Here is a 26,551-nt window from a genome sequence, read left to right on the forward strand (position 1 = left end):
AGATGAAGAAAGCGAGCTCAAGTGCGCAGATAAAAGTGAATAAATAAATAGCGAAAACTTTCTTTGTTTTGAGTATAATTCGCATATTGAATAAATATGCACATGGCTAATGGGAACTCTACGAAGCAGCAGAGGAAATCCTATCCTAACTCAATATCTTCACTCATAGGAAACACATTTAAATACTCGCTTGAAAGTCTGGCAATAAGCAGAAGAGGGTCACCCCTCGAGGGCCATTATTTTAACTGTTTCTAGGCCTAATGTATTGTTACCTCGATCCGAAAGGTGTGCGTGATGTCATCTAGGAACAGGACGGTGACGCATTGCTGCCGTTGCGGGTTCTTCTTGTCGCGCGCCAGTTCAGTGCCGCCTCCACGGAGGCGGAAGGTTCTACTCAGGTTTCTCAGTCGAAAGCGCTCAAACATGACCGAACTCCATGCTGCACTGCCGACTGCTCACTGGATTTCGGTGTGGATTCGGGTTTGGTTTTCTTGGTTCCGTACGGTACGTGTTTCACGTGTGTTTCTTGGAAGGCGCTTTGATTACGGAGTAGTTCCTTGCGATGGGGCCTCTCCTCTGGCTCGGCTTCTTCTGTTGTTTATTCGATAAATTGGCAAGAGTATTTTGTGTATATTATTGTTTGCTTTGCAGCTGGCTGGCTTGCTTTTGTTTTGTTTCCAGTTAACTTGGCTGCCGCCTCCTTCGGCTTCCTTTCATGTGGATGGATTGGATCTCTGATTGACTGCAAAGAGAGAGTGGTGGCGGGTGAATAAGTCCCTTCAATCAGTTGATAAGTGTTCCTCCTAGCCTCCTCTTCCGTTTTTAGATGTTTATTTTGACTAGTTGTTATTTTATGTCCATCCTAACAAGCGGGGTAACCCCCGTTCCTCTTTCAGCCCCCGTTTCCATGTCGCCCCTCTCCGGTCAGAAGATGGTGCATATTTTCACGTAGAGCAAACCCAGACAAACAAACCAAGCAGCGAGGCTAGCGAGTGACTGCGTCGTCGTCGTCGGCGACAATCGACAAGTGCAGGGTGACTAATCATTTGTCTTTCAGGTCTTTCTTCGGTGCCCATTGAGTTACCTTCTTCCTCACCACTTGGGTCGGTCGTCGGAAAGCCCAGAATATAACTGTTGTCAAACTGGCAGATACGGCAAAGTCAGCTAATATGAGAGTAAGAGGGAACAAGCTCATTGTCCATTTTACCACTCAGAGATAATATTCAGTTTCCTGTAATGCGAGTTAAATGTTTAAGTAGTGGGCAGTTAACCAAGTTTCGAATGCTAATCTCCAAACCTGAAGATTAGGAAAACTGCTATGGACTATGCTATTCTAAGAGATACAAAATCAACAGTTCTTAGTACCTATGTTTATGGGGATCCTCAATTTAAAATTAATTATTTCCTATTCAAGTGACTAAACTGACTTTGTTTTTCCCAGTGCAGTCGCCACAAATCTTCTTTTGCTGATGATTGATGTACCGTGTAATTGGCTTAAATGCTCTTCTCTAATATATATACAGTCCTAAGTATCCGTGTGTGCATACACACACAAGGAAATAGATAGCAAACGCGAAGAGTCTTTTACCTTTCAACCTTATTTTCCGCAAACGTTGGCGTATTTTTCCTCTAAACTGGGTTACAACAGCTTTTGTTGAGCTTCTTCAAGCGGCCAGCGATTGAAGAGTGGGAAATAGTGTTTTTCATACAGTTGCCAGTAATTATCAGCCTGGGGATAACTAGCTATTGCCGTTGAGGTACTGGCGGCCTTATTTTGGTTGATGATCGAACGAAACCCAACCAAGGGGTCAATAGTTATCGGAGGCCAAAGCGCAATAAGCCTTTTATCGAAAAGAAAATGAAAATAAGGCATTCACTGGTTACTTTTAAAATTTTGTTCCGACACAAAAAACGTTGCGTATTATTTGTTCACTCTCCTTAACAAACTCACAAAGCCAGAGAGCGCAATTGTCGCAAGTAGTAAAAATATCTCAAAATAGGGAGAGATATGTTCGGTGTTCTATAAAAATAATACATTTCCGGACTGTTGTCAGGCGAAAGAGACAGATGAGCGACGATCTAGCACTTAGCTAGAGAAATGTGCGCATTATCGATGACATATAGATAATTTATGTGGCGGTCCAAGACTATCACAAAACGGGCAATAAATAAATGCGACTTAAAAAACAAAGTGATCGGTATCACCCTGACTTTGGGCCCTTCCGTTCTGTTTCGTTCCGTCGTCGACACTTTCCTTGATTCATTATCAGTTGGTGCCAATTATTAACGTAAACACGAAGCTTGTTAGCGCGATGGTTCGATAATATTACTATGGTATAGACACAGTGGTTACTCTACGCCCCTTGGTTGGCCTTTGCTAAATAGCTTAGAGAATTGTTGGAAACCGAACATACCAATTTAAGCCTAACCACAAAAAAACATTTTTAAAGTTATTAGTCAGACAGAATTTGCAACCAAAGCAAAACTAAAGATTCTTGAATGTTTGGTTTTTATAATTCAGACTTTTTTCGCTTCAAAGCTTAAGAACACCTTCTCATCCTTCGAAACATCTCCTTTACTGATTTCTTATTTTTTGCTAGTGTGTTAGAGCCCACCTATAATTCCCCTGGTTATCAACAGGTTAGCAAAACAAAAAAAAAAGGGCACAACAGATACACTTTGGGAATATTGCTAAAAAAAAAAGAAAAACAAATGGAGAACTGTTTACGTCATTCGTCTGACGCCCACGTGACGGGGTTGCGACAATAACTGAGCCGTGTGGAACGGGAAGGGAGAATGTGGAGAAACGTGGAGGAGGAGCAGAAGCGGTGGGTACCATATTTGTGCGGAAGCCATGGTCGCTGGTCAATCCGGATTCCATTTACGGCCAGTGCAGCTTGTCAATGAGTGTACTACGTAGTACAGACTTTTCATTATGAAATCGAAATCGAAATGGTCAAAACACACCTGGGCGAGACGACACAGCCATTGTTTGGAGTGACCGAACGCTCGCTCAGTAGCCTCTTCTTCCAATGTATTTCGGTTCGTTGACCGACTTTCTGCGGACAATAATCGCTGCGACACATATTTGCATATGCAAACGCTATCTCTGTGCCTGACCAAATAACGGGCTGGGGACAGCTTCCGCCTATTTCAGACACGCTTTCTTTGTTCGCTGCTCTCGATGGGGGAATGTTGCTCTTGCCAAACCAGCTGAGATCTGCAGCACTTTCTTAGGGCATCTAACCACATGACCTCTGACGCTACTTGAGATCGGCGGCGGATTGTCGTCGAGGGCCATATCACTCGAGGTTGTTTCCCAATCAAAGAAACCAAGCCATTCCAGGGGCCAGAGCTTGACAAGGGCAACCGGAGCAGCACAATGGATCCACACTGTGTTGTAATGGAAACCGCAGACGTGGAGAACTTCTAAGGAAGCGTAACTTGAGAAACCCCCAGCCGCCAGCCGCAAGGCAAACAACAAAGCCTAGGCCAAACAAAGCCGGCGACAAGATAAGCTTTCATTGGATTGGGAATGGAGGAGGGAACCGGCTTTAGGCAGGGGGACAACTGGATGTCACTCCATTTCAATTACTCGGCACATCCTTCAAGCTGGTTTCCATTTTTAGAACGAACCTGCTTTCGACGCCAATCAAAGTCAAATGTAAAGGCCATAATGACCTGAATGAAAAATTATCCTGCTTGCTAAACACAATTTATGCAATTTACTTTAAATCTATTTCATAATAAAGATAAAACAATTACGAATACAAAGTCTCACACTTCAAATAAACAAATTTCGCAAACTCTCAAAATTTAAATAAACATATCTCTGGAAATCTCTGTTTTGAAAAATGCAATTTAAATATTACCATTTAGTTGTAATTTCAATCTCATGCAACGAAGCCAATGTTTTCAATTAAAATTTCTATTTTAATACGGTGTGTATATATTATGCAAAATTTACCCCCTAAAATTTCATGATTTTAAGTGGTTTTTAATGGAGCTTTCTGCTGTCTATATAAATATGGTCAGCAACCCCAAGATTGTGTACGAAGGGTGTGTATCAAAGAGGAGCAGCAATTCAACTCGCAGCCTGGCTTCAAATAGAATTTTCCGGTGTCAGGGGCCCGGGGTTGTGGCTTTCACTGTCTCGCTAGGTCGCTGCCTGCCTGGAAAGCAGGTTGCTCCCCCGATTGATTTCCTCTCGTGCCGGAGACGCATCAATTACGCTGGCCTGGCATTAATTATCGACTGGTGTATGCATTTGCTGCTGCTACTGCCGGGGGCTTATGTTGTTGCCCTGGGTTGCCATGTGTGCGCCAGCGCAGACACCGCGGAAAGGGGTGGCCCGCGACAGGGTTTAGTGTGGCCAAGGCGGGGTTTAGTCCGCTTATCGTTGTTTGCCTTTTAATTTTTATTGCTTCTGCGAAGAAGGGGCGGGGACAGGCAGGAAAAGGGAGCGAGCACAAGCACAGCACAACTCGTGTGTGTTTGTTCTGTGCTCAAAATTCTGCCTATGCTATTTTCGTGTTCGTATTCCACATGCAACCCAGTCCCCGGCGGAAAACTCAAGACCCGGGCGGGCGACACTTATACACACACACGCACAACCAAGAACGCATTCACTCGAATAGAAATGAGCAATGCCTTCATGTTATGTTCAGATCCATAACAAGTACAACATATGAATGATTAACAAACACCAAAACCATACAAGTTGAACCTTTCCAAACGAAGAATTTCAAAAGGCTCCAATAAGCGGATCTGATCTATTTGTCTGCTTGTACTAATTAATGGAATACTAATTTATAATTTGAGTTAATCAAATATCTTGACATTTCTTCTCTCAGTGTAGACCCTCAGCTGATTTGGTTCTCTGTCCCTCTCTTTATGACCCTACCGCCTCGACTCCCCCTTATCTACCATTACCAAACCGCAGAATGCTCCCCTTACTTTTACCGTTCATCTTTCGATTGTTTGGCCCAGCAAACAGTTTTATGACTGTAAACTTGATGGGTGAATCTGAGCCGGGGAAGGTGCGGGTATGACAGTTACAGTTAATTGACGAATTTGTAAACACACAATAAACTATTAATTGCAACAGAGGAAGAAGACAGGAATATGGGAGCAAGAGCGAGTGCAGCAGCGGCAGCGGCAGCATCTTCACTATCCTCTTCCCACTTATCTGCAGTCTTTGCCACTTCCTCCATTGCACAGCTATCCGTGCGGCTTACGAGATGCAGGCAAGGCATGCATGAGTGTGTGTACGAGTAACGTGTCGCCCTCTCGCTCGCGCTTGCAGCAAAATAAGGAAGAGGCTAACAGGCGAGTAGGCGGCATGTGCGGGTGCAAGCGAGTGGAAGGAAGAAACAAGACGAAGAATAACAATAATTACGATACGGAAAGGAAGGATAAAAAGGAATCACTAATCTTAGATTAAACTGACTTACCTCTGGTTATTGCACTCTTCCGCTCTCTCTCTGTCTCCGGCTGTACTTGCACAAAATATAATTACATATGTGTATATTTTTCGTATAGCTCGCTCGTATATCTTATTTTTTTTTGTAATTTATTAAACTGCTACGTTTCTTTCGACTCGGAAAGAAGGGGCAGCATAGAACAAACACAGGCACAAAAACGCGCTCACACAAAAAGCGACACTCACATATGCACAAACACTTACGCGGCAGCCGCTTCGTGGAAGTCAACTTAAAGTGGAAAAAACGCAATCAAAACTGACGGATTAGGTCGAGAATCGAACTTAACGGGGGCGAGTTTATCTTTTCAAATTTAATCGGTCTCACTACACGGGTACGCGCAAAAACGGATGAAACGAAAACAAACCGAAATAAACCGAAACGACGAATGAAATAGTGATGGGAAAAAAAAACATTTCAACATCGATACTATCGATTCTTTTGGTTTCGGGGGGTATCGATGTATCGTGAATTCTAGAATGGTAAATAAACCGTGAGATGTTTGCAGACATCAACTTTTTTTAATTTGCTTAAAGGAAAAAATATAGATCAGAAAAAATTTAATGCGAATCGAAATGTATCTATGTATATTTTTTTATATCTTAAATTAAATTATATTTAAGTAAGAACCCGTAATATATAAAGGTTGATAACTTAGACAATAAAAAAGGGTGGAAACTTTGCTAAACAAAAACTTATCTAACGTTCCGTTCCGTTCCGTTTGCAATCTTCTTATGATTTCAATCTGTATGATTGTATCTTCATATCTGGCAGATATTATCTCCAAACAAGAAAGTCAGAAAAGTTCGGCCCGCCGAAGTTAACATACCATTGAATATCAAAACTGGCCAAGTTAAATTTTTTTCTTAAAATTTTTCGATCATTTCTATGGTTGCTATATGTTCCGGTTTATATATATGAATATGATTTATAATGTCGGAAATGACTCTTGACTTCCTGCGTTCTAAACTTCTGACTAAAATTATAATACCCTGCAACGGTATAAAAAGGAAAAAGAAAAAAGGCTAACGCCCCATCGCCAAACAAACTCGTTTCATTATCTTCTCAGTCAGGCAGTCGGGTTCACATTGCTCCAGCGATTCGCAAGTTAATACTTGGATCAGTACATTTAGAGTCGTCGGCGGAGGCGCATTATAATCCTTGGACTCCGTGTGTATGTACCTTTGTATATATGTAGATACATTTCATTTTTGGTTTTATTTCTGTTTCTTGTTACCGAGGTCCCTTTTGTCAATTGCCAACGTAAAAATTGCAAATTTAAATTTGGTTCAGTGACCCCCTTGTTTGGCATTATTTTATATTCGATCGTTCAAGTGGAAACATATGCACATATGGTTTATGAGTATACTCATTTAACACATTTAGAATTTCAGTGATAATGTTGTTTTGGTGAAAAAATATTTAAATTAAATATATAAATACAAGTATATACTTCTTTAGATCGAGAAATGTGTATAACAATTTTTTCTGAACAATAAATAAATAAAATGAAACAGCTTGGAATCCAAGATATGAGAATATAGTTTAATTAAAGGCGTACTATAATGATTTCCTGATTTCAAACTGTGAGTCAACGGATGCTCTTATATGAATAAGTCCCTCTTCATATTGCTAAAAGGTGGCGATAAAATTTTTCCTGTGCATCAAGTACTGTATGGAAAGAACAGAGAGCTATGCATACAAATAAGAAGAGAAGACCCAACGCAGAGCTTTTCATGTTGGTTTGCCGTTTAAAGTACAGCCTAAGAAACACTGCGGATTCCCCGATTTAATTATTATTGTGTGTTTTCTTAGTGCTTAAACTAATTTGTAGTCGCAACCGTATTGTTCTGCCCTTTAAAAGTCTGGACTGGAGGACTATGGAAGCCTTTAAGTTAAAGTTAATTTAAAATACATAATATATAAACTATACTATGTATGTATGCGTTTTATCGGATCATTTGTTATGTATTTTGCTAGCTTACATTGGACCAATATAAATGTAAGCAGGGTATACAATTTTCGGCTCCCCACATTAGGCGTAATGGTTTTATTTTATAATTTTTTCACTTATATATTGTTATTTGTTTTCAAAAAAGAATGCTTGTATAATAAATAAGCGTGACATATTTATACGATTCCAAGAAAAATGGAATTAATGCAACAAGGGGAAAAATTGGCACTGTATGCGTTTATATATTATACATACGTATGTACATATATGAATTCCAAGACTAACTGCAGCGAACCGAACCTCAGCAGAATTAAAATGCATTTTTTTTAATTTGTAGATCTTGGGGAAGAATGCGTCTGTCCACAGTGCTCCTATGGGTGCTGGTGCTCCAGCAGACATTTGCCGATATTCCCGACTGCGACTACTTTGACACTGTGGATCTGTCAGCCAGCCAGAGGCTCCCCAATGGTTCGTATATCTACGAGGGCCTTCTTATTCCCGACAAATTGACGGGGGAATATGACTACAGGCTAATGCCGGACGACTCCAAGGAGTCGGCGGACAGACACTGGCGGGGATGTGCCTGCAAGTTGAAGCCTTGTGTTCGGTTCTGCTGCCGTCACGATCAGATATTAGAGAACGGTGAATGCAACGATGCCATGGAGCAGGAACTGGCCCAGATCGATCCCTACTTGAATGTGACCCGCGCCGACGGTTCGGTGGTGAAGAGGCACTTCCGCACCCAACTGATTCTCCAGAAGGATTTGCCCATGCCCTGTACCGACCTATACCCACTGGACAACAGGAGGGAGAGCGATACGTACACACTGTATGAGGTGAGTCTAGTGTTTTTCCATTCCGGGTTGGTTAACCTTAATATTTTGTCAACCAGAACGGAACCTTCCTGCGACACATGGACAACGCAGCAATGAACAAGCGCGGGTACTGCATCCAGCACAATCAGCTCGATGCCAACGACCCAGACCCCATACGCATCGTCCCCCACAACTGTTTGATACGGCAGCCAAAGACTGGACAAACAGTAGGTAAGACGTGGGAATTTAAAAGTTAAGCAACAAAAGACAGTATAGAGAATAAGATGCGTTAAGTTGGCATACACAAGCCACTTTCTCCTGGCCTTATCCTGTCCTCTACACTGCCTGAGCTTAAAACCATCTCTACCATCTCTTTTCGCAGTGATGATGACATCTCTGGTATGCATGATCCTTACCATCGGCGTCTACCTGTGCGTTAAGAAGCTTCACCGGAATCTACAAGGAAAGAGCTTTATCTGCTACATGGTTTGCCTGTTCATGGGATACTTTATCCTTCTGTTGGACTTGTGGGATCTGTCGGAAGGATTCTGCCTCACGGCAGGTGCTTTGAGTTGAACCTTTGAGAGAACCTGAACTCAGACCTGACAAAGTCATGTATCTTTGGCAGGTTTCTTGGGCCACTTCTTCGTTATGGCCGCTTTCTTTTGGCTCTCCGTCATCAGCCTGCACCTGTGGAACGGGTTCCGCGGCAGCTCCAGCTCTCACAATCACGTTCTGCCCAATTATCTATTCCTGGCCTTCAACGCATACGCCTTTGGCATGGCGGCGATCCTAACCGTAATCATTTACCTGGTGGACACGTTTGTAGAACGAGGGGTACCTGAGAACGAGGACTGGATGCCTCGCGTGGGATATTACAGCTGCTGGATCAATAGTGAGTTTGGTTCCGATTTTAGGGACTGAGCTCAGCTTTCAATCTTGCCGCCACCCTCAGCTGTTGACTGGTCTGCCATGCTCTACTTCTATGGACCCATGCTGGTGCTGATCGCCTTTAACATGACCATGTTTATCCTAACGGCCATTCGAATCGTAGCGGTGAAGAAGGAGCTGAAGACCTTCACACAACGCCAGGAGCGAAAGAAAAAGCTCAACTCGGAAAAACAGACGTAAGCTGGATCGAAGATCTTTTCTGGATCTTTTCTAATCCATCATACAGTTACAGCTTCTTCCTGCGTCTGTTCATCATCATGGGCATGTCGTGGAGCCTCGAAATAATCTCATATTTGGTGCAGAACAACGAATTCTGGAGGAAGGTCTTCGAGGTGGCTGACTACTTCAACTGGTCGCAGGGCATAATCATATTCGTGCTGTTCGTCCTGAAGCGCAGCACCCTGAAACTCTGTATGGACCGGTGAGTAGTCTGAGTAGATTATGTCAGAAGCTCGAGTAACCAGTAACCTTCGGGTAATGTTGTGTCATTGAAATCCTTGCCTGAGCAGCATTAGGGGTAAGAGCAAGAAAGCGAAGGCCGACGTCAGTGGGGAAGAGATCTCGCTCGAGGAGACCCAATTAGCTCCAAGTCTCCTGTAATAGGTAATCTGTACTGAACTGCTTTTAACTTCTAACTTGGTGATGGAAAATGTACTATCTGCTACTCCTACTACTGTGACTAAATATTGGGTTTTATGATTGAATGCACTTATGGTTTTTCTGACCATCTTTATGTTGCCATGCCTTTTTTGCCCTGTGCCTTGTTATGTTCCTTCCTTCAAACTTGCACGTTGGAGAATTCCTTAATTTTTCTTTCATATTAATATAGATTTTGTCTCCACAGACCAATGAAACAGCATAAATGGAGCGCTAACAGCACAAAATCATACACAGCTGGATGTTCGTCTGGCCGATTTACCCATAAGCTGAACTCATCCCAGGTATAGCGTCTACCAACTGCCAATTACTGCTATTGCGACACCAAAGAACCTTGATGTAGGTGGCACACTCAACAAGTAAACAATCGGTAATGCAAGTTGAATCCTTAACGGAGGAACCACGAGAGTAAGGAGGCACAGAAAACGACATGAGGATCAGCCAATCTTATGTACGAATCTCTCTTAACTATGATATAGTATTTCTTAGGTATATACAAGCCTTTATATGTACACTTGAGTTTTATAATAGACTTACTGTAGACATAAGAAGACGAAGTAATTTCCCTTTACTAATGCAATTAATACAATTAATATTTAAAATACCTCTCTTGATTTATTTATTATTATTTATTTAAAAAAAAAAAGTAAAACATTTTTTTTTCTTCACACATGCCCAGATACTGTTGATGCTGATCAAGAATAAATATGGTTTATGGGGTCGGAAATGAGTCCTTCACTGCGTACCAAGCTTCAGACTGAAATTATAACACCCTGTTTATACGCAATCTATGTCAATATTTCTCTGTTTAATAACACAATTTTGGGTACAAAACAAAGCTTAAAAATATCATAACTAAGCCAAAAATGCATTAATTTCGATTCGGAAGCCTGTTCTGTGTTAGTTTTGAATAGATTCACAAATCTGCATACCTAAATTGAAATTTTTTAAATTGTGAAATTTTGATCAATTTTTAGCAATTTTTACGATGTAATCCCTTAAAATTTTTTGAAAAAATTACAAAAAATTTGTTTCTTCCTTTTATGCCCAGAAAGTTTCGCCTGTTGATGCTGATCAAGAATATATATGGTTTATGGGGTCGGAAATGAATCCTTCACTGCCTGCCAAGCTTCAGACTGAATTTATAAACCCCTGTCTATGTCAATATTGCTCTATTTTATAACACAATTTTGGGTACAAAACAAAGCTTAAAAATAGCATAACTAAGCCAAAAATGCATTAATTTCGATTCGGAAGCCTGCTCTGTGTTAGTTTTAAATAGATTCACAAATCTGCATACCTAAATTGAAATTTTTTAAATTGTGAAATTTTGATCAATTTTTAACAATTTTTACGATGTAACCCCTTAAAATTTTTTGAAAAAATTACAAAAAATTTGTTTATTCCTTTTATGCCCACAAAGATTTGCCTGTTGATGCTGATCAAGAATATATATGGTTTATGGGGTCGGAAATGACTCCTGAGAAGTGTCAGCCGACTGGAGAAAAACCAGAAGCTGTGACGGTCCAATGGGTCTTTGGTATAGGTAAATTCACCGTTTCACTCCTATGATTGCGGTGCTAGACGTTTACGGTCTGTACTAAAAACTGTAAAACTGTATATATTTCGGTTTTATTTGTCCTTTTTAAATAGTTCATTGCTATTTATTTGTATTTAAAAATTCTCAGATTTTTTAAAATGTGTACTGTAATCCAGGTATCCCAGTTGCATAATAAAGAAAACTTACTGACAACAGTAAGCTTTCAAAAAACTATCTCTATTTTAAGATTTGACTATAATAAACATTTAGTTCGCATTCGTCCTTTACTATTACCATTTCTTATTTCCTTGTAAGGCTTATCTACCCCAATACTCTTTAACATTTGAAAGGGGCTGACACGAGTCTCAAACGATGTAACCCAACCAATACAATTACCGTCTGCGAGTCACGCCCCCTAAGCAATTTCATTACCTGGGAAGCTCTATAAAAGGTAACCTGCCGCCAGTGTCATCTAGTAGCAAAATGAGCAGACTGCAGGAGCTGACCCAGCAAATATGGGCCTCCGATGTGGACGCGGGTAGGATTGGTTCCTTGGAGTTGAACGCGTGGCTGGCTCAGCTGACAGGAATACCGTTGGTAGGCCTAAGGCCCGAGTCAAGGATCCATAGGTTGGGCATTCTGGTCCGCAGCACCTTCATTTTACCCTGTCTCTTCTGCTACGTGTGCTTGGAGATCTACGACCTTATCTTGAACTGGGCGGACGTGGACGTCATGACCCAGAACGTGCTGATGACACTTACCCACGTGGGCTATTGGGTCAAGGTGAGGGTTTCGATGCTTGCAAATGCTCCTTTAAAACTGCTGAGTACGATGCTCCCGTAGGTGATGAACACCTACTACCATTACGGAGAGATCAAGGAGATTGTCAGCCAGTTGAGCTGCCTCACCAGAACCTGTGTGCTGTCTGCCCGCCAAAGAAGGACCTTCCATGAGGTGGAGGTGGAGAACAAGCTGGTCTGTCTCATGTATTTTTTCCTGGTAGTGTTCTCCTCCTCAACGGCCATGGTTATGCTGCTTACCGGTGAGTCTGGGATAGGTGTGAGTACAATTAAATCTGATAAACTCTTGATGGCAGTGCCGGATGAAATGGCCGGGCAACGGTTTCCGTTCCGTGTTAAGATGCCCAGTTACCTGCCTCCGCTGGTGCAGCAGCTATACATGGGCCTGAGTGTGATCTGGCTCTCCTGCGGCATTCCCACCATCGACAACATGAACGTGCTCCTGATGAATCAAATCTGCCTCCACCTCAAGGTGCTCAACATGGCCTTTGATGCCTTGGAAAGGGATACGCAGGGAGAGCGGCTGCAGGTGGACCCGCACAGCTGGCTTCAGTCGATCGTCCAGTACCATTGCAGGCTTATTAAGTGAGATTATGAGTGCTCCTTGGAATCTTACCTGAACTCTTGCAACCTTCAGGCTGCGACAGCGCATGGAGCGGGTGTACCGGCTACCAATGATGTTCCAGTTCGTGTCCTCCCTGGTGGTGGTGGCCATGACGGTGTTCCAGATGCTTGTCGGCGATGGCTCCAACAGCTCGAAGCTTGTCTACTTTATGCTCAGCGGAGTTCTCTGTCAGATATTCCTCTACTGCTGGTTCGGCAACGAAGTCTTCGAGCAGGTGGGTTTGTTGCGACCAATGTCTTTGCTACTCCAGTACCCTCCCCATTCGACAGAGCAAGACGCTGTCATCCTCCGCTTTCCGCTGCGACTGGCTGCAGTTCGACGTTCGGTTCAGGAAGCGACTGGTCACCTTCATGGTCAACGCGGACCGTCCCTTTCTGTTCACCGCGGGAGGATTTATGGGTCTGACCCTTACGAGCTTCACCAATATCCTGAGCAAGTCATATTCGGTGGTAGCGGTGCTGCGTCAGATGTACGGCAGGACGCAGTAGCGAAGCTTTCTTTTGGATCAAAGGGGGAGCTGGCTAGTAACCGCTATTTTTTTTTTTAGCTAATGACTTTTATAATCCTATTAAATATTAGTATACTGGTCGAATCTGTGCGTAATCTGTCGATACAAATATTTAAGGAAAGGCAAAAAACTGTGAATGTCCCTCCCATTCTGGGCGGATGTCTGTTGAACCTTGTCGGAAAAACAAAAGGCACTGATAATTGGCTGTCAAATGTGTTTACATATTTTGTGATTGTTTTCGGCGTCTAACTTGCTATTAGCTGATACCTATCATTATATCATTATATAGTTAGGGCCCCGTTCATTTATTTTAGCCACTGATAAATATATAGCTACAGTCAACGGACAACGCTAGTTTTGGCTTTCTCGTCGAGTATATTTATTGTGACCTCTGTAAGATATTAAAGAACCTATTTCAGGCAATATTACATTAAAATGGACATGGTCCAAAAAAAATTACATGAAATTAAGCATCTTGACTCTGTAGAAACACTTAATTTACTAGCTAGGTCTGAGATGGTCCCTTCTGTCTGTTTTATAAGGCTTCTAGGCATATTAAAACAAGAATAATAAGACATTTCTGAAGAATATTCCTTATAAACATTCCCGATCTCCGACTGCGACTACTCCACAGAGAGGTGTGCTTCTCGGCTAGCGGACAAAGCTTCGCCTTATATACATATGTATAGTTTGCTTTTCGCCGCAGCTTTTCCGTTCCAGCTGATTGGTAGCTGAAGCAGCAGCAGAGCATGGGACGCCGCGCGGCTTCAGTCGCAGCGAATTCGCTCGCTAAAGAAGTTCACTGTTCGGGGTTCGCGGGTCAAACGGCAAACGATAACGCGGGATACTGTTTTAATATTTGAGCTAGAACTAGTTGGCGCTTATCTAGCCGTAAACGCGTTCCCTCGTCTTGTAAGCAATATTCACTCCATCGGGGGCAATTAACTAAGCAAATTTGCACTGAAAACAAGTTAAGGAATCCTGTCATTAAAAAATATCACTTTATGGTACGCTCCTCGCTCAAGGTCTTGGGCCTCCGCTCCTCGGAGTTTGCCGAGTTGCGAAGACACATATGTATATAAGATAATGCGATTTTAATGTCTCGGATCGGCTCGGCTCTCCGAATCTGCGCCCACAACAAACAGTCGCGTCGCGTTGTCTCTTCATAAATTGTTTTGTACTGTTTTTCGGTGAACCCTTGGTTTTTATGTTATGTGTACATTCGTACATGTGTCGCGCCGGCTCAATGCCAAAACCAGTTTCGGTCTTTTTCTCAAGTTCGGCAAAAAAAAAGAAAAATATAGTATTCAGGGAATACCAGAGAAGCTCCTTTCCTATATATTTATTATATTATAATTGATCGTTACTGTACTTGCCCAGGTCTCTATATAGCCTGATTGCATACACGTTGCGCACTGTTCAAAAATTAAGTGTTGGGGCCCCGGACTGATCTCTCTACGTGCTAATGCTTTGATTTCCGAATTTGAGACGTGGATTTGGCTTCCTTTTAATGGCTCATTAATGTAGCTACTGCTGTGATTTCTATAACCATAAACTCTCAGTATTCAGCAGGAGATATGTTCTTTATGATATATATCTATCAACGCTTCAAGATTTAAATTTACTTCTATAACTTCAAAGCTCTAGCAGCACCCTGTGATTATAATGTAGTTAGAGTTAGTTATGTCAGTTAATCATAGTCTTCTTATTAATAATCATATTATTGAAACGGCGAACAAGGGATCAAAACAAAAAAGAGTCTTGTTTAAAACTGTTATCTATTGGGGGAGGAACTCAAGCAGCTCTAACTGGGAAAGCTCCAACTGGCGCTTAGCTAATTAATTCACACAAATCGAGCGTGTTGAACACACTTTTGAGTCATCGCCAGCCGTGGTCTGTCTGTGTTTCCCCGGAGGCACCACTCCGCACTCAAGATGTCCATCCATACAACCATTCACTTGTCTGATAATTGTTTTGTTTGCGAACAGACACACAATTGAGCCACTGTTGGCACTCGATCATATTTCGCATTGTTTGGCTTTTTGTTTTATTAATCAGCGACCCAACAGAGCGCTAACAGAGCTAATAAGGCTCTCCTATCTGCCTGGTACTTGAGCACTTCTCTGGTAGTACCTCAGTTTCATTCGAACTTCCATTGTTTAGCTTTCTGTTTTATAAAAATTCGAATCTTAGTTCGCCTAGCAATGCTATAACAGACCCCCAACAGCACTGGCAAAGCTCTGTTATCGACCTATTACTTCCTAGAGCGCTTCTCGCGCAGCAACTTTGTTCTTTCCGATACTAAACCCGTAGTGGGCGGACGGATGAGGTCCGCTGATGTGTGTGTATTATAGAGATATATCTACAGATCGAAATTACGAACCCTGAATGCCAATGCCAATTAATTTGTAATCTAGCGTGTGTGACTTCGTCAGAAAACCAGTTCGCGTGTGTTCGTATATTTACACCCACTTCCCGGGGAATTTCCCCGGCAACCTGAAGTTTCTACGAGCCAGAGAGAGAAGCCATTACGAAAAGAGGATTTCTTAATTTCTTGAGAAACGTTTATGTGGTTACCCACCTTGGCCGTCGCCACAGACTCTTCCCAGAGCCGATTTGCATAAGTAACCTGTTGAAAAACAAACACGTCGAATTTAAAAACGCATACCCAGTTTCGTTCGGATAATACATATTCAACGTAAAAAATAACCGGTAAACAAAACACTCTGACTGCGATTTTATTGTTTATTCTCCCATCTATACACTAGCCATCTATACTCTGACGGTGGTCAGTGTTCTCAGTTATCGTTATTCGAGAAATGCAATTGTCATATATTAACCTAAAACTGAAAAGTGAGTGAGCAGGAAGACTCTGTTGATTAACAGCAAACAACCTGAATTGCTGGCGTTATTCATAGCCTCCATCGCCTGAGAGCTGGGTAAGTTTGCTATGAGAATAGCTGGTTTAATCAGCATTAATTTGTTAGTAGTATTCCCTATGAAATATAGTTCCGCGATTCGAAGAATTTTCTCTTCTAGAATTGTGTCACTTCAAGAATTCCAACGAAAGAAACCGAAATAAAATTAATGCCATCTAAACGAGGTGACGTTAATTTAATAATAGGCTTATGAGTTTTGTCCATCTGTGAATAGATTTTTAATGGATTCTACCGGATTAAACCATTAATTAAGTCGTATTTAATAATGCTTGATGTTGTGACGCTTGGCTTTAGTTAAAAGTTTTTTTGGTTGTACTGGTCAAAGATTAACCGGTATTCCCTGATTAAAACCCAGAGAGAAACACTGACCATGTTTACCCAACTGTTCTCGATGCACCTTTTATTGAGTCACTGCACGAATTTTGCAATTATTCTACGCGTAGAAATGCCTGCCGCCCCCTGAAGGCCGCGCCTTGGGCACTGTTTCTTTCGCCTCCGTATTCGAATTCTATTCGATTCGAATTCGTATTTGGTAAATGTTTTGTTTACACTTTTGCACATTTGGCCACTGCGAAGGAACAGTTGTTGAAACACATCTCGGGAATATTGTTTATTGTTTGCTTTGAAATCTGTTTATTTCAATACAATTTTAGTCTTACTTCCAGGGTATTAGATAAAAATATATTAAACAATTCCGCTCCCATGCACTCCCGCCCGCCCCATTAGAGAAATACATATCTAAATACTAGAAAATATTACAAGCTGCGTCGATTAGCGTTCCATTCAATTGATATTATCGGGCTTTTCCCGCTGTGCACTTCCATGATAAGCTCTAAATGCAATTACCAATTAATTGTGAAATGCTTTTCAAGTTGCCAGCTGTATGGTTCGACCCGACTTCTGGCTGGAGATCATTGCCAAACACCTGATGGTGGTGGCCATAAAACACTGCCTGGATACAGATAATGGTTTTTGCTCTCTAGGAAACTAGTCCAAGGGGTGTTATAGAAACATACTAAATTGCATTTAATTAATGACATTTTCAACTATCAGCTATGCCATAGCTATGGCTATAATTCACGATAAGAAATAATAAACTAAACGGATTATTAATGAATCCCAGAGTATAACTGTATTTTTCCATCGGTTCTATTGAAATTCCCTTCTTTCTAAGTCTCTCGATCGCTGCTAAATATAGCCTATTAACTGACATTTTTGCTTCTCTTGCAAATTGCAGGCAAAGTTTCGAAAAGGGAGAGAGAAACAATTTTCGCAGTTTTTCGAGGGTATTTCAAAATTGTCCAAGCCAGCGGCTTTCCTCCAACCCAAAGAGCCTTTCATCATGGCTAATGAGCGGGAACAGACATATCCCAATGACGGCAATTTATCTTTCCTGGTCTCGAGTTCCCCAATGGGCGATCTGTTGACTGTCCCGCCTCTCCTGCGCCCACTCACCCATTCCGAGCGCCGTGGGGCACATAAGGAGGGTGTCAGTGGAATAATATTTGGCGAACTTGCCACCCGCCCACAAGCCCATTCTCGAGTGATAGAGCGTCTATAGCTCTTACGCGGGGCCTCCGCCTTTGTTTACAAGCCGCAGACAGCATCGGCGTCTAAAAATACTCCAGTTAGGAATTTTCTCACGAAAATCCACACAAGAGCCAGACCGTCAATGGGATAGGGCCATTAAAATTGCTTTTTGCCAAGTGTTTGTTTGCTGCGAAAACAGAAAGCACAGAACACTATAGGTAAAGGGTGAAGGGGCGCCTCTGTAATCGCTGCTTATCTGGACCGAAAACCCACCGCAGTTCACCACAGTCGGTGTGGTGACTTGTAACCCTCTTCAAGCGCTGGGTTTCCTCCTTTCTTCGCCCGATTAGTTTCACTTTGTGATACAGACAGCAAGCCAGAAACCGCGCGGAACCCTCGATAATGGGCATATAGTGAATAAAAGACAGAGCCCAGGGCTTTTTGGTGGCAGACGTGATAAGAAAACACTTGAAAACAACAGAAAAACCCAAAAAGACAAAGAGACGAAACCGAAAACGGATAAAGAAATATATACATATAAGAAATATAATTTATGTGCCTTGAGGGTTTTTAAAATTGGCTTCCGTGTAAAAAAACATACGCCAAGTTTAATAGGATTGGCCGGCTAATGTTTGTTTTGTTCGGTCATTTTCGATATTAATATGTTGACGGCGTCCATTTCGTCCCCCAGTTGCTGTTTTGTTTGAATTGTAATAAATTGCGCATACGCCGTGTGTGTTCGGAGCCGCTTTGATAAATCTTCATTGCCTCGGCCGAAGTCTAATGGGCTTCTGATGGCATTTGCCCCGCGGATGACTCAGGGCGTCAGTTTCCATAGTCAATAACTCAGCACAGGACCATCCTACCTGACCATGGGCAATCCCCAAATAATCAGAATTAAACCGATTCAGATAATAATAAACGAGTCCAAGCCGAGTAACAGCAGCAACCTGAGGAGTCGCATTGTAGAGCATCTGTAAGTAATTGCAGTAGGCATTGAATGGTTCACAATTTCACTGGAACTGGGAACTCGATAAGTGATTACTCTACATATATATATACAGAAAAATAAATAAGCAACTCGTATTCTTTGTCAGGCATTAGCAGCGCCGTTGGCCAATTGACTTTATCTTATCGGTTACCGGCCACAAATAAGTCATTTTATGAGTCGACCCGCAAAAATACACACATCAAGAGTTGGTTATAATATGAACAAGGAATAATAGCTGGAAAGAACCACAATTTTTGTCATTTATTACCAAACTCATCTATTCAGAGCAACTTTAGATATTCCTCTTGGGAAATCTGACTTTTTTGTCCAGAGTTTTTGCAAAGACCCAGAAATAATAAAATTTATGATAATGATAATAAAATCATTACTTTCATTTATGACACGGTCCCCGAATCTAATCAAATCAATCAAGCTTTTTAAGCCCTGATCAGACTACTTAATTACTAAGTTTCTTTCAGTGTGCTATTACGAATTATTTTCAAATTGGATTAAACAATTCTCGATCTTAATAATTGTTTGGCCGATCAAAATATACACGAAATATTCACAAAAACTTGAGATTTCAAAAGAAATATTGCTTTTATGAAAGTGCGGGCGAGTGAGAATCCCATATATTGGATAGATCGCTGCCCATAATTCAATTTTATGGCCAATTGTTTCATGGTTTTAATGTTCCGCTTGTTTTGATTATTTTTCAAACATGCGTAAAAGAACTGAAAAGGATCTCTCAATGTTTGCAGAAGTATAAATATATATTCGATCTGCTAAATATTATTCCCTTTTCCCAAGTGCATGTTCGCTCTCAGCTATTAATTATGCCAATTTTCTATCGCTAGATAAGTGCTGCCACTATACCCATTCCAGGGCCCCTGGTATCCATTTACTCCATTAGCTATCTATATGAGAGTTTAATGTGTTTACTCTCTCCACCCACCATCGCCCATCATGCTAATTTCGTGGTCCCGCGTCCTAGGTAACCCTCGCTCCTCTTCCCTGGGATCAATGAATATTAGGTGCCCCAGTCCCAGTGCCTCGGTGTGATGCAACCGATAAGATAGCTATCGACGGTGGTGATGGGTGGGCTTATCTATCGCATTGCTAATGAATTTATGGCCGGCTCGTTAGCAGCGCTTGAAATGCCATCCCCAGAGAACTAGGTAATCCTAGCTGGCGGAAGTGGAATCGGAAGTCGGATGGATGTCACCGCTATTGACAGACGACGGCAGTTACTATCAATTTAACACGAATCCATAAATGTTAGCTGCGCGCTCCCCGCGTGCCTGGCCTTATGATTGATGCCCCACGGCGTCCGGGAGCGAGACCGAGTTAGCATTTCCTCCTCGCAGTGGGACAGTCCCATTGGACTCGTTGGCTGCTAATTGCTTGTGACGCTGTCCTTGAAAGCTGCTCCTTTGTCCTTTTGTCGACCTGTTGCCCGCGTGCATGATTCACTAATTGGCCCGGCTGATGAGCTCTTCCCTTGCCCAAATTACTGGCTTACTAAGTGGTAAACAGAAAGCACTAATAACTAATTCAATTACCGTACCGTTCCTGCATCGGTGAATAACTGTACTTAAGAGAGTTATATCTGATATAAGAACTACAATAAGTTATGGTTTATTCAATTTAGCAGTCATTAAACAAATAACACAACATTCTAACCCTTCCTCCCTTTTTTTACTTTTAGAACCTTTATAATGCCAAAGAAAATCCAAAATCATGGAGGATCCCTCTACTGTGGCGTAACCCTGCTGGGAATCCTCTGCCTAATAGTATTCCGCCTGATCCCTGGCCTCTCCTTCGGTGTGTTCGCCATGGCCGAGCAGGATCACTACCACACCATAGATGACCCAAATGTGCCGTGTAATTTCTACGACACCGTCAATCTTACGGGTCACACGGTCTACCAGAATGGGAGCTACGACTACTACGGCACGCTGATACCCAAGCACTTGGTGGGCACGTATGACTACATCCATCGATCCCTCACGGAGCGGGTGGAGGTTCCGCTGCATGTTCGTGGCTGTGCTTGCAAGCTCAAGCCCTGCCTCAACATCTGCTGTCCATGGCGCCAGGTTTTCAACAACCAGAGGGGTGAGTGCATGGTCGATCCACTGGATCAGCGGATCTGGCCAGATCCCGCCATGCTGAACGTGACATTTGCCAACGGCACCATGGAATCGGTGGACATCTTTAAGCAGTTCGCCATCCAGAGCTTCCGGCCCTGCGCCAGGATGTTCTCCCTGCAACCGGAGATTAACTATTTCGATGGTTACCTCATCTTTGAGAACGGGTCCATGTTGCGGATGGACGATTACAGGTATATCAAGAAGAACGAGTACTGCCTGGTGCCGACCTACGTGAATGATACGGACCTTTACTACACCGTGAACCCAGCCAACTGTGACATGCAAGACGAGCATAGTACAGTGAAGATAATCAATGCCTACGGTAAGTGTTGGAAATACGCCAAATAATATCCAAAACAATACGTTAAAGAGACTGCACAGCCAAATATTCAGAGAAGCCTCCGCTTACATATTACCCTTGACTAATCTTTTCCTGTCCTTCCAGCAATGCTCTTCTCCATTCCCTTCATGATGCTGACCATCGCCGTGTACCTCCTGATCCCCGAGCTGAGGAACCAGCATGGCAAGAGCCTGGTTTGCTACCTGGTGGGTCTCTCCGTCGGCTACTCCTCGCTGACCTTTGTGCAACTACAGAAGAACTTCGATCCGAGCAGCAATTCATGCAAGGCTTTTGGCTATACATCGTACTTCTCCTTCATGGCGGCTTACTTATGGCTGAACATCATCAGCTTCGATCTGTGGCACAACTTCCGGGGCACGAGGGGTATCAACCGGTTCCAGGAGAAGAAGCGCTTTCTAATCTACTCCCTGTACTCGTGGGGTCTGGCCCTGGTCTTTCTAGCCTTCACTTTCAGTGCCCAGGAATTTACTTCCTGGCCGAGTTACCTCAAGCCAGGCATCGGAGACGGCACATTCTGTTGGCTGGACATGACCAACTGGTCGGCCATGATTTACTTCTACGGACCCATACTGGTCATCGTCGTGGCCAATACAATCATGTTCGTGATGACAGCCATCAAGATCCACAGCGTGCAGCGGGAAATGGCCAGGATAATAGCTGGCGAAAACAGCACAAAGAACTTGCGGACCGAAAAGGACAAGTGAGTGCAGTCTTCAAAGTACTTTCTATCCAACTCCCACCTAAGGAGAGCCCGTGGCGTCTTGTCTTCCCTTAGGTTCGGCCTTTTCCTGCGGCTTTTCCTCATCATGGGCGTCACCTGGCTCTCGGAGCTGATCTCGTTCTTTGTGGGAGCCGATAAAAACTGGTCGAAGATCTTCTACATCTCTGATCTGGCCAACGCCATGCAGGGCTTCCTTATCTTTATGCTGTTCGTGATGAAGAAGAAGGTCAAGCACTTAATAACCAACAGGTGAGTGTCTAGTTCTGTTTCAGAGCCTATGTTACGTCCCGTTCCCTACCAATCCTGAGTGATGAGTCATCGATCCTTGTTCCCCTGTGTATCTGTCCAATCTGTAACCCGACGACCATTCCCAGAACAATACGGGTGCGCAGTCTACGGCAGACTGAGAGTGTTACGATGGGTCCGAGCACGATCTCGATGAAGCAGCGCTTCAAGGAAGCCTCCAGCCAGATCCGAAAACTGGTAGTCATCCGCAATGCCTTCGCCAATGGCTCCACCGCCAGTGGGATTCACTCCCATGATGTCTAAGGCGAATTCTCCGTAAGCAGTAGGTCCTGTACTGCTCGATTGTTGTGGCCTCCGACTAACCTTTACTAGCTGAAGATCAGCCTTGCAATTGTGTTTTGTATTATGTTATATCTGAGAAGCTTCAAAGAGTAGTCAACCTCCCAAAATTAATCCAAGAACCCCAGGGATTTAAGGAATGCATTACTGAAGAGACCCGAGAGTTTTTGATGTAGCCCTTGTTTATATATCCCCTCTATGTTGTACTTATCTCGTTGTCAGACCGCTTTCGATATTGCTTAACCTCAAGCAGAACTCCAACAGAAACAGCCAGCCGACTAATTCTAGAAACCCCAACAACAACAACACTGACAACCAACAACACAAACCCGAATCTCCAGCTACCCAAAGCTAGACTGCAGACTCAAGCCATAAGAACCAATCCGACCCTTATGCATAGTAGCCAAGCCTACTTATTTGTAACCACGTCATAATCCAACACCTACTTATGTTTTGCGTCTATAATGTGTGTCCATATATGTATGTGTGTGATGTGCCTTCTCATCGAATCTAAATCATCGTCACCACTAAAGACTCCTGGAGAAGAGACGTTCGAATGGAGTGAACTCGCCCAACGTCTCGACCACCACGTCGACCTCAATCGCCTCCGACTCCAATGTGCTGCCGAAAAAGCTGCCCCTAAGGGCTGTCGAGAAACCCAAGGCCAGCTCCAGCCCAAAGGCGGCCATCTAAACAGAATGGCCACAGGTAAAACCGAGTGTAGAAGTTGCCACTGCCTTCGCCATGAGAAAGTAACTAACCGCCTAGTTGAAAACTAGCTCTAACCCCTAGCCTTTAACCTCCTTTAACCTTATCATAGTGAGTTGCTCCTTAAATGTCTTGGTGCTGGGTCTCCGTATTTCTATATATCTAACAAACTCTGGTAATCCATTAACCCCCTTCTAATCAGATTTTTCAACATTGTTTATTCCACTCTGCCCACGCAATGGACATCGTGACGATCCCCGTGCCTCAGGTGCTCGAGTGCTCGTGATGGCAGCAACCAGCGACAGAGCCAGTACTCCACCAAGACCACGTCAAGCAGCGTGGCCAACTTGTCGCTGCACGAGAAGCCTTCGTCGGCGGCGGAGAAGCCGCTGATGGTCACTGATCCTCAGAGAAGCACCACCATCTTTCGCTGAGCATAACGGAGTCAGTAGCAGCCTTCGGCCGAAGAGCATCGAATAAACCACACTGGGAATATGTGTCCAGTCCAGTTAAGGAAGGGAGATCGAATTAGAGATCCTAACCCATTCCGAGGACCAGCTCCCACTGTGTCAGCATCAGCCATATTTCGGATAGAACTTTACGAAAAGACACTACTATAAGAGAAAGTCCCTATCCATACATCCAACTACCCCAAAACCATCCTCAAAGCCCCTTTCTCTCACTCTCTCTCTCTCTTTGTCAATGTCATGTGACCACCACGAACAACCTGATTAGTTCTATAAGCACCTTACCCTACGCAGCAGCGCCATATCTAGTATATTTATGCCTATGAAATTATAACCAGCTAAGAGGGATCAAATCAAGTCCAGGTCTTAAAGATAAACCACCTGCATGTACGTACATATGTAACACAGATGTGCCTTAAAAACATTCAGATTTATACATCTTTTATATCGTTCTCTCTATCTGCATATGCGTACCCATTATCTATGTCTACATATATATAAATATGCTATCTATATTGGTAAAATAAAAATTACGAGAAATTATTATTATATGTCAAGCTTAATAAAGCCAAAGATAAAAAGAAATTTGGAGTGTTAAGGCCATTTCATTGAAGCAATTGCATATTAAGGTGTGGAAATTAAACAAAATTATCTAATTATAAGAAACAAATAGTATCAATCGAATATATTTATCTGGGACATTTACCATGTCAAATGTATCTGATCGTTAGGAATTATTAGCGAGTGCACGCACCACTAATATAGTATGTCAGATTTAACCTGTACATACACTTTTGGGAGGTTCTGACAGATTTTTTTAAAAGTAGCCGAATTCTTTATAAAAACTGAAACTAAATTCGGGAAGTCGAAATGTGTATACCCGTGAAGTTACCCATAGGCTCTTGGAAATGTGCAATCGATAAGTAAGCCGGATATGCTTTTATCTTTTCAATTCTGGGTTGGATTTTATAGGGTCGGAAATGAATCCTTCACTGCCTGCGAAGCTTCAGACTAAAATTATAAACCCCTGTCTATGTCAATATTTCTCTATTTTATAACACAATTTTGGGTACAAAACAAAGCTTAAAAAACTCATAACTAAGCCAAAAATGCATTAATTTCCATTCGGAAGCCTGTTCTGTGTTAGTTTTGAATAGATTCACAACTCTGCATACCTAAATTGAAATTTTTTAAATTGTGAAATTTTGATCAATTTTTAACAATTTTTACGATGTAACCCCTTAAAAGTTTTTGAAAAAATTACAAAAAATTTGTTTCTTCCTTTTATGCCCAGAAAGATTCGCCTGTTGATGCTGATCAAGAATATATATGGTTTATGGGGTCGGAAATGAAGCCTTCACTGCCTGCCAAGCTTCAGGCTGAAATTATAAACCCCTGTCTATGTCAATATTTCTCTATTTTATAACACAATTTTGGGTACAAAACAAAGCTTAAAAATATCATAACTAAGCCAAAAATTCATTAATTTCCATTCGGAAGCCTGTTCTTTGCTAGTTTTGAATAGATTCACAAATCTGTATACCTAAATTGAAATTTATTAAATTGTGAAATTTTGATCAATTTTTAACAATTTTTACGATGTAACCCCTTAAAAGTTTTTGAAAAAATTACAAAAAATTTGTTTCTTCCTTTTATGCCCAGAAAGATTCGCCTGTTGATGCTGATCAAGAATATATATGTTTTATGGGGTCGGAAATGAAGCCTTCACTGCCTGCCAAGCTTCAGACTGAAATTATAAACCCCTGTCTATGTCAATATTTCTCTATTTTATAAAACAATTTTGGGTACAAAACAAAGCTTACAAATATCATAACTAAGCCAAAAATGCATTAATTATGATTAGGAAGCCTGTTCTGTGTTAGTTTTGAATAGATTCACAAATCTGCATACCTAAATTAAAATTTTTAAAATTGTGAAATTTGATCAATTTTTAAAAATTTTTACGATGTAATCCCTTAAAATTTTTTGAAAAAATTACAAAAAATTTGTTTCTTCCTTTTCTGCCCAGAAAGATTCGCCTGTTGATGCTGATCAGGAATACATATGGTTTATGGGGTCGGAAATGAATCCTTCACTGCCTGCCAAGCTTCAGACTAAAATTATAAACCCCTGTCTATGTCAATATTTCTCTATTTTATAACACAATTTTGGGTACAAAACAAAGCTTAAAAATATCATAACTACGCCAAAAATTCATTAATTTCCATTCGGAAGCCTGTTCTTTGCTAGTTTTGAATAGATTCACAAATCTGCATACCTAAATTGAAATTTTTTAAATTGTGAAATTTTGATCAATTTTTAACAATTTTTACGATGTACCCCATAAAAGTTTTTGAAAAAATTACAAAAAATTTGTTTCTTCCTTTTATGCCCAGAAAGATTCGCCTGTTGATGCTGATCAAGAATATATATGTTTTATGGGGTCGGAAATGAAGCCTTCACTGCCTGCCAAGCTTCAGACTGAAATTATAAACCCCTGTCTATGTCAATATTTCTCTATTTTATAAAACAATTTTGGGTACAAAACAAAGCTTACAAATATCATAACTAAGCCAAAAATGCATTAATTTCGATTAAGAAGCCTGTTCTGTGTTAGTTTTGAATAGATTCACAAATCTGCATACCTAAATTAAAATTTTTAAAATTATGAAATTTGATCAATTTTTAGCAATTTTTACGATGTAACCCCTTAAAATTTTTTGAAAAAATTACAAAAAATTTGTTTCTTCCTTTTCTGCCCAGAAAGAT

The 26,551-nt window shown here is 41.9% G+C and overlaps 4 protein-coding genes across 42 annotated transcripts in view; 3 read left to right on the plus strand and 1 right to left on the minus strand.

Annotated features, from left to right (window-relative positions):
- The window catches only part of Ptpmeg (protein tyrosine phosphatase Meg), a 70,184-nt gene that overhangs the window by 4,030 nt on the left and 39,603 nt on the right, over nucleotides 1–26,551 (minus strand). The window contains exons 1-3 of one of the 7 annotated variants that reach the window (XM_086840715.1): nucleotides 5,687–5,902; nucleotides 5,454–5,493; nucleotides 273–742 (exon numbers count right to left, since the gene is read on the minus strand). In XM_086840715.1, coding sequence (XP_086696841.1) covers nucleotides 273–425 — 153 coding nt within the window. In that variant the 5' untranslated portion in view covers nucleotides 426–742; nucleotides 5,454–5,493; nucleotides 5,687–5,902. Of the gene's footprint in view, nucleotides 1–272; nucleotides 743–973; nucleotides 1,051–1,084; nucleotides 1,232–1,588; nucleotides 1,842–1,951; nucleotides 2,714–4,962; nucleotides 5,324–5,453; nucleotides 5,924–26,551 lie in introns of those variants that run through there. The other 6 variants (XM_086840707.1, XM_086840734.1, XM_086840726.1 and 3 more) reach the window with 6 other exon arrangements.
- On the plus strand, nucleotides 6,178–10,461 carry mth (methuselah). Of its 3 annotated transcripts, none has more exons than XM_020953060.2 (9): nucleotides 6,178–6,654; nucleotides 7,772–8,270; nucleotides 8,327–8,480; nucleotides 8,632–8,811; nucleotides 8,878–9,144; nucleotides 9,205–9,376; nucleotides 9,427–9,621; nucleotides 9,710–9,803; nucleotides 10,045–10,461. In XM_020953060.2, the coding sequence occupies exons 2-8, from the start codon at nucleotides 7,785–7,787 to the stop codon at nucleotides 9,798–9,800; spliced, it is 1,545 nt and encodes a 514-aa protein (XP_020808719.2). In that variant the 5' UTR covers nucleotides 6,178–6,654; nucleotides 7,772–7,784; the 3' UTR covers nucleotides 9,801–9,803; nucleotides 10,045–10,461. The 3 variants fall into 3 exon arrangements, with proteins under 3 accessions (XP_020808719.2, XP_086696995.1, XP_086696994.1); XM_086840869.1 differs by lacking the exon at nucleotides 9,710–9,803 and having other exon boundaries at nucleotides 6,599–6,654; nucleotides 10,045–10,141; nucleotides 10,201–10,400; XM_086840868.1 differs by lacking the exons at nucleotides 6,178–6,654; nucleotides 9,710–9,803 and having other exon boundaries at nucleotides 7,668–8,270.
- LOC110184501 (odorant receptor 85b-like) lies at nucleotides 11,326–13,414 on the plus strand. Its single transcript, XM_020953064.2, has 5 exons — nucleotides 11,326–12,180; nucleotides 12,241–12,439; nucleotides 12,494–12,782; nucleotides 12,835–13,036; nucleotides 13,092–13,414. Exons 1-5 carry the CDS (start codon nucleotides 11,881–11,883, stop codon nucleotides 13,308–13,310), a joined length of 1,209 nt encoding a protein of 402 aa, XP_020808723.1. The 5' UTR covers nucleotides 11,326–11,880; the 3' UTR covers nucleotides 13,311–13,414.
- On the plus strand, nucleotides 14,083–24,367 carry mthl10 (methuselah-like 10). Of its 31 annotated transcripts, none has more exons than XR_015273433.1 (8): nucleotides 14,100–14,242; nucleotides 15,748–16,042; nucleotides 16,099–16,269; nucleotides 20,499–21,262; nucleotides 21,386–22,001; nucleotides 22,077–22,271; nucleotides 22,830–23,315; nucleotides 23,584–24,367. XR_015273433.1 is itself a non-coding variant. In XM_086840828.1 (8 exons), the coding sequence occupies exons 4-7, from the start codon at nucleotides 20,509–20,511 to the stop codon at nucleotides 23,298–23,300; spliced, it is 1,725 nt and encodes a 574-aa protein (XP_086696954.1). In that variant the 5' UTR covers nucleotides 14,100–14,337; nucleotides 15,685–16,042; nucleotides 16,099–16,269; nucleotides 20,499–20,508; the 3' UTR covers nucleotides 23,301–23,315; nucleotides 23,584–24,367. The 31 variants fall into 31 exon arrangements, 25 of the variants coding, with proteins under 25 accessions (XP_086696949.1, XP_086696966.1, XP_086696945.1 ...); XM_086840828.1 differs by having other exon boundaries at nucleotides 14,100–14,337; nucleotides 15,685–16,042; nucleotides 23,141–23,315; XM_086840834.1 differs by having other exon boundaries at nucleotides 14,100–14,337; nucleotides 23,141–23,315.

This window comes from Drosophila serrata, unplaced genomic scaffold (assembly GCF_035046125.1).
Source record: "Drosophila serrata isolate PLE 108 unplaced genomic scaffold, ASM3504612v1 contig_98, whole genome shotgun sequence".
Classification (NCBI taxonomy): Eukaryota; Metazoa; Arthropoda; class Insecta; order Diptera; family Drosophilidae; genus Drosophila; species Drosophila serrata.

Bases quoted from the DNA above. Each gene is read 5' to 3' on its own strand.
- mth (XM_086840869.1), top strand. From the start codon at position 7,785: ATGCGTCTGTCCACAGTGCTCCTATGGGTGCTGGTGCTCCAGCAGACA. The intron at 8,481-8,631 runs GTAAGACGTGGG...CTCTTTTCGCAG, and splicing joins AAAGACTGGACAAACAGTAG to TGATGATGACATCTCTGGTA. The intron at 9,377-9,426 runs GTAAGCTGGATC...TCCATCATACAG, and splicing joins CTCAACTCGGAAAAACAGAC to TTACAGCTTCTTCCTGCGTC.
- LOC110184501 (XM_020953064.2), top strand. From the start codon at position 11,881: ATGAGCAGACTGCAGGAGCTGACCCAGCAAATATGGGCCTCCGATGTG. The intron at 12,783-12,834 runs GTGAGATTATGA...TGCAACCTTCAG, and splicing joins TACCATTGCAGGCTTATTAA to GCTGCGACAGCGCATGGAGC. The intron at 13,037-13,091 runs GTGGGTTTGTTG...CCCATTCGACAG, and splicing joins GCAACGAAGTCTTCGAGCAG to AGCAAGACGCTGTCATCCTC.
- mthl10 (XM_086840752.1), top strand. From the start codon at position 18,672: ATGGGCAATCCCCAAATAATCAGAATTAAACCGATTCAGATAATAATA. The intron at 21,263-21,385 runs GTAAGTGTTGGA...CTGTCCTTCCAG, and splicing joins GAAGATAATCAATGCCTACG to CAATGCTCTTCTCCATTCCC. The intron at 22,002-22,076 runs GTGAGTGCAGTC...GTCTTCCCTTAG, and splicing joins TTGCGGACCGAAAAGGACAA to GTTCGGCCTTTTCCTGCGGC.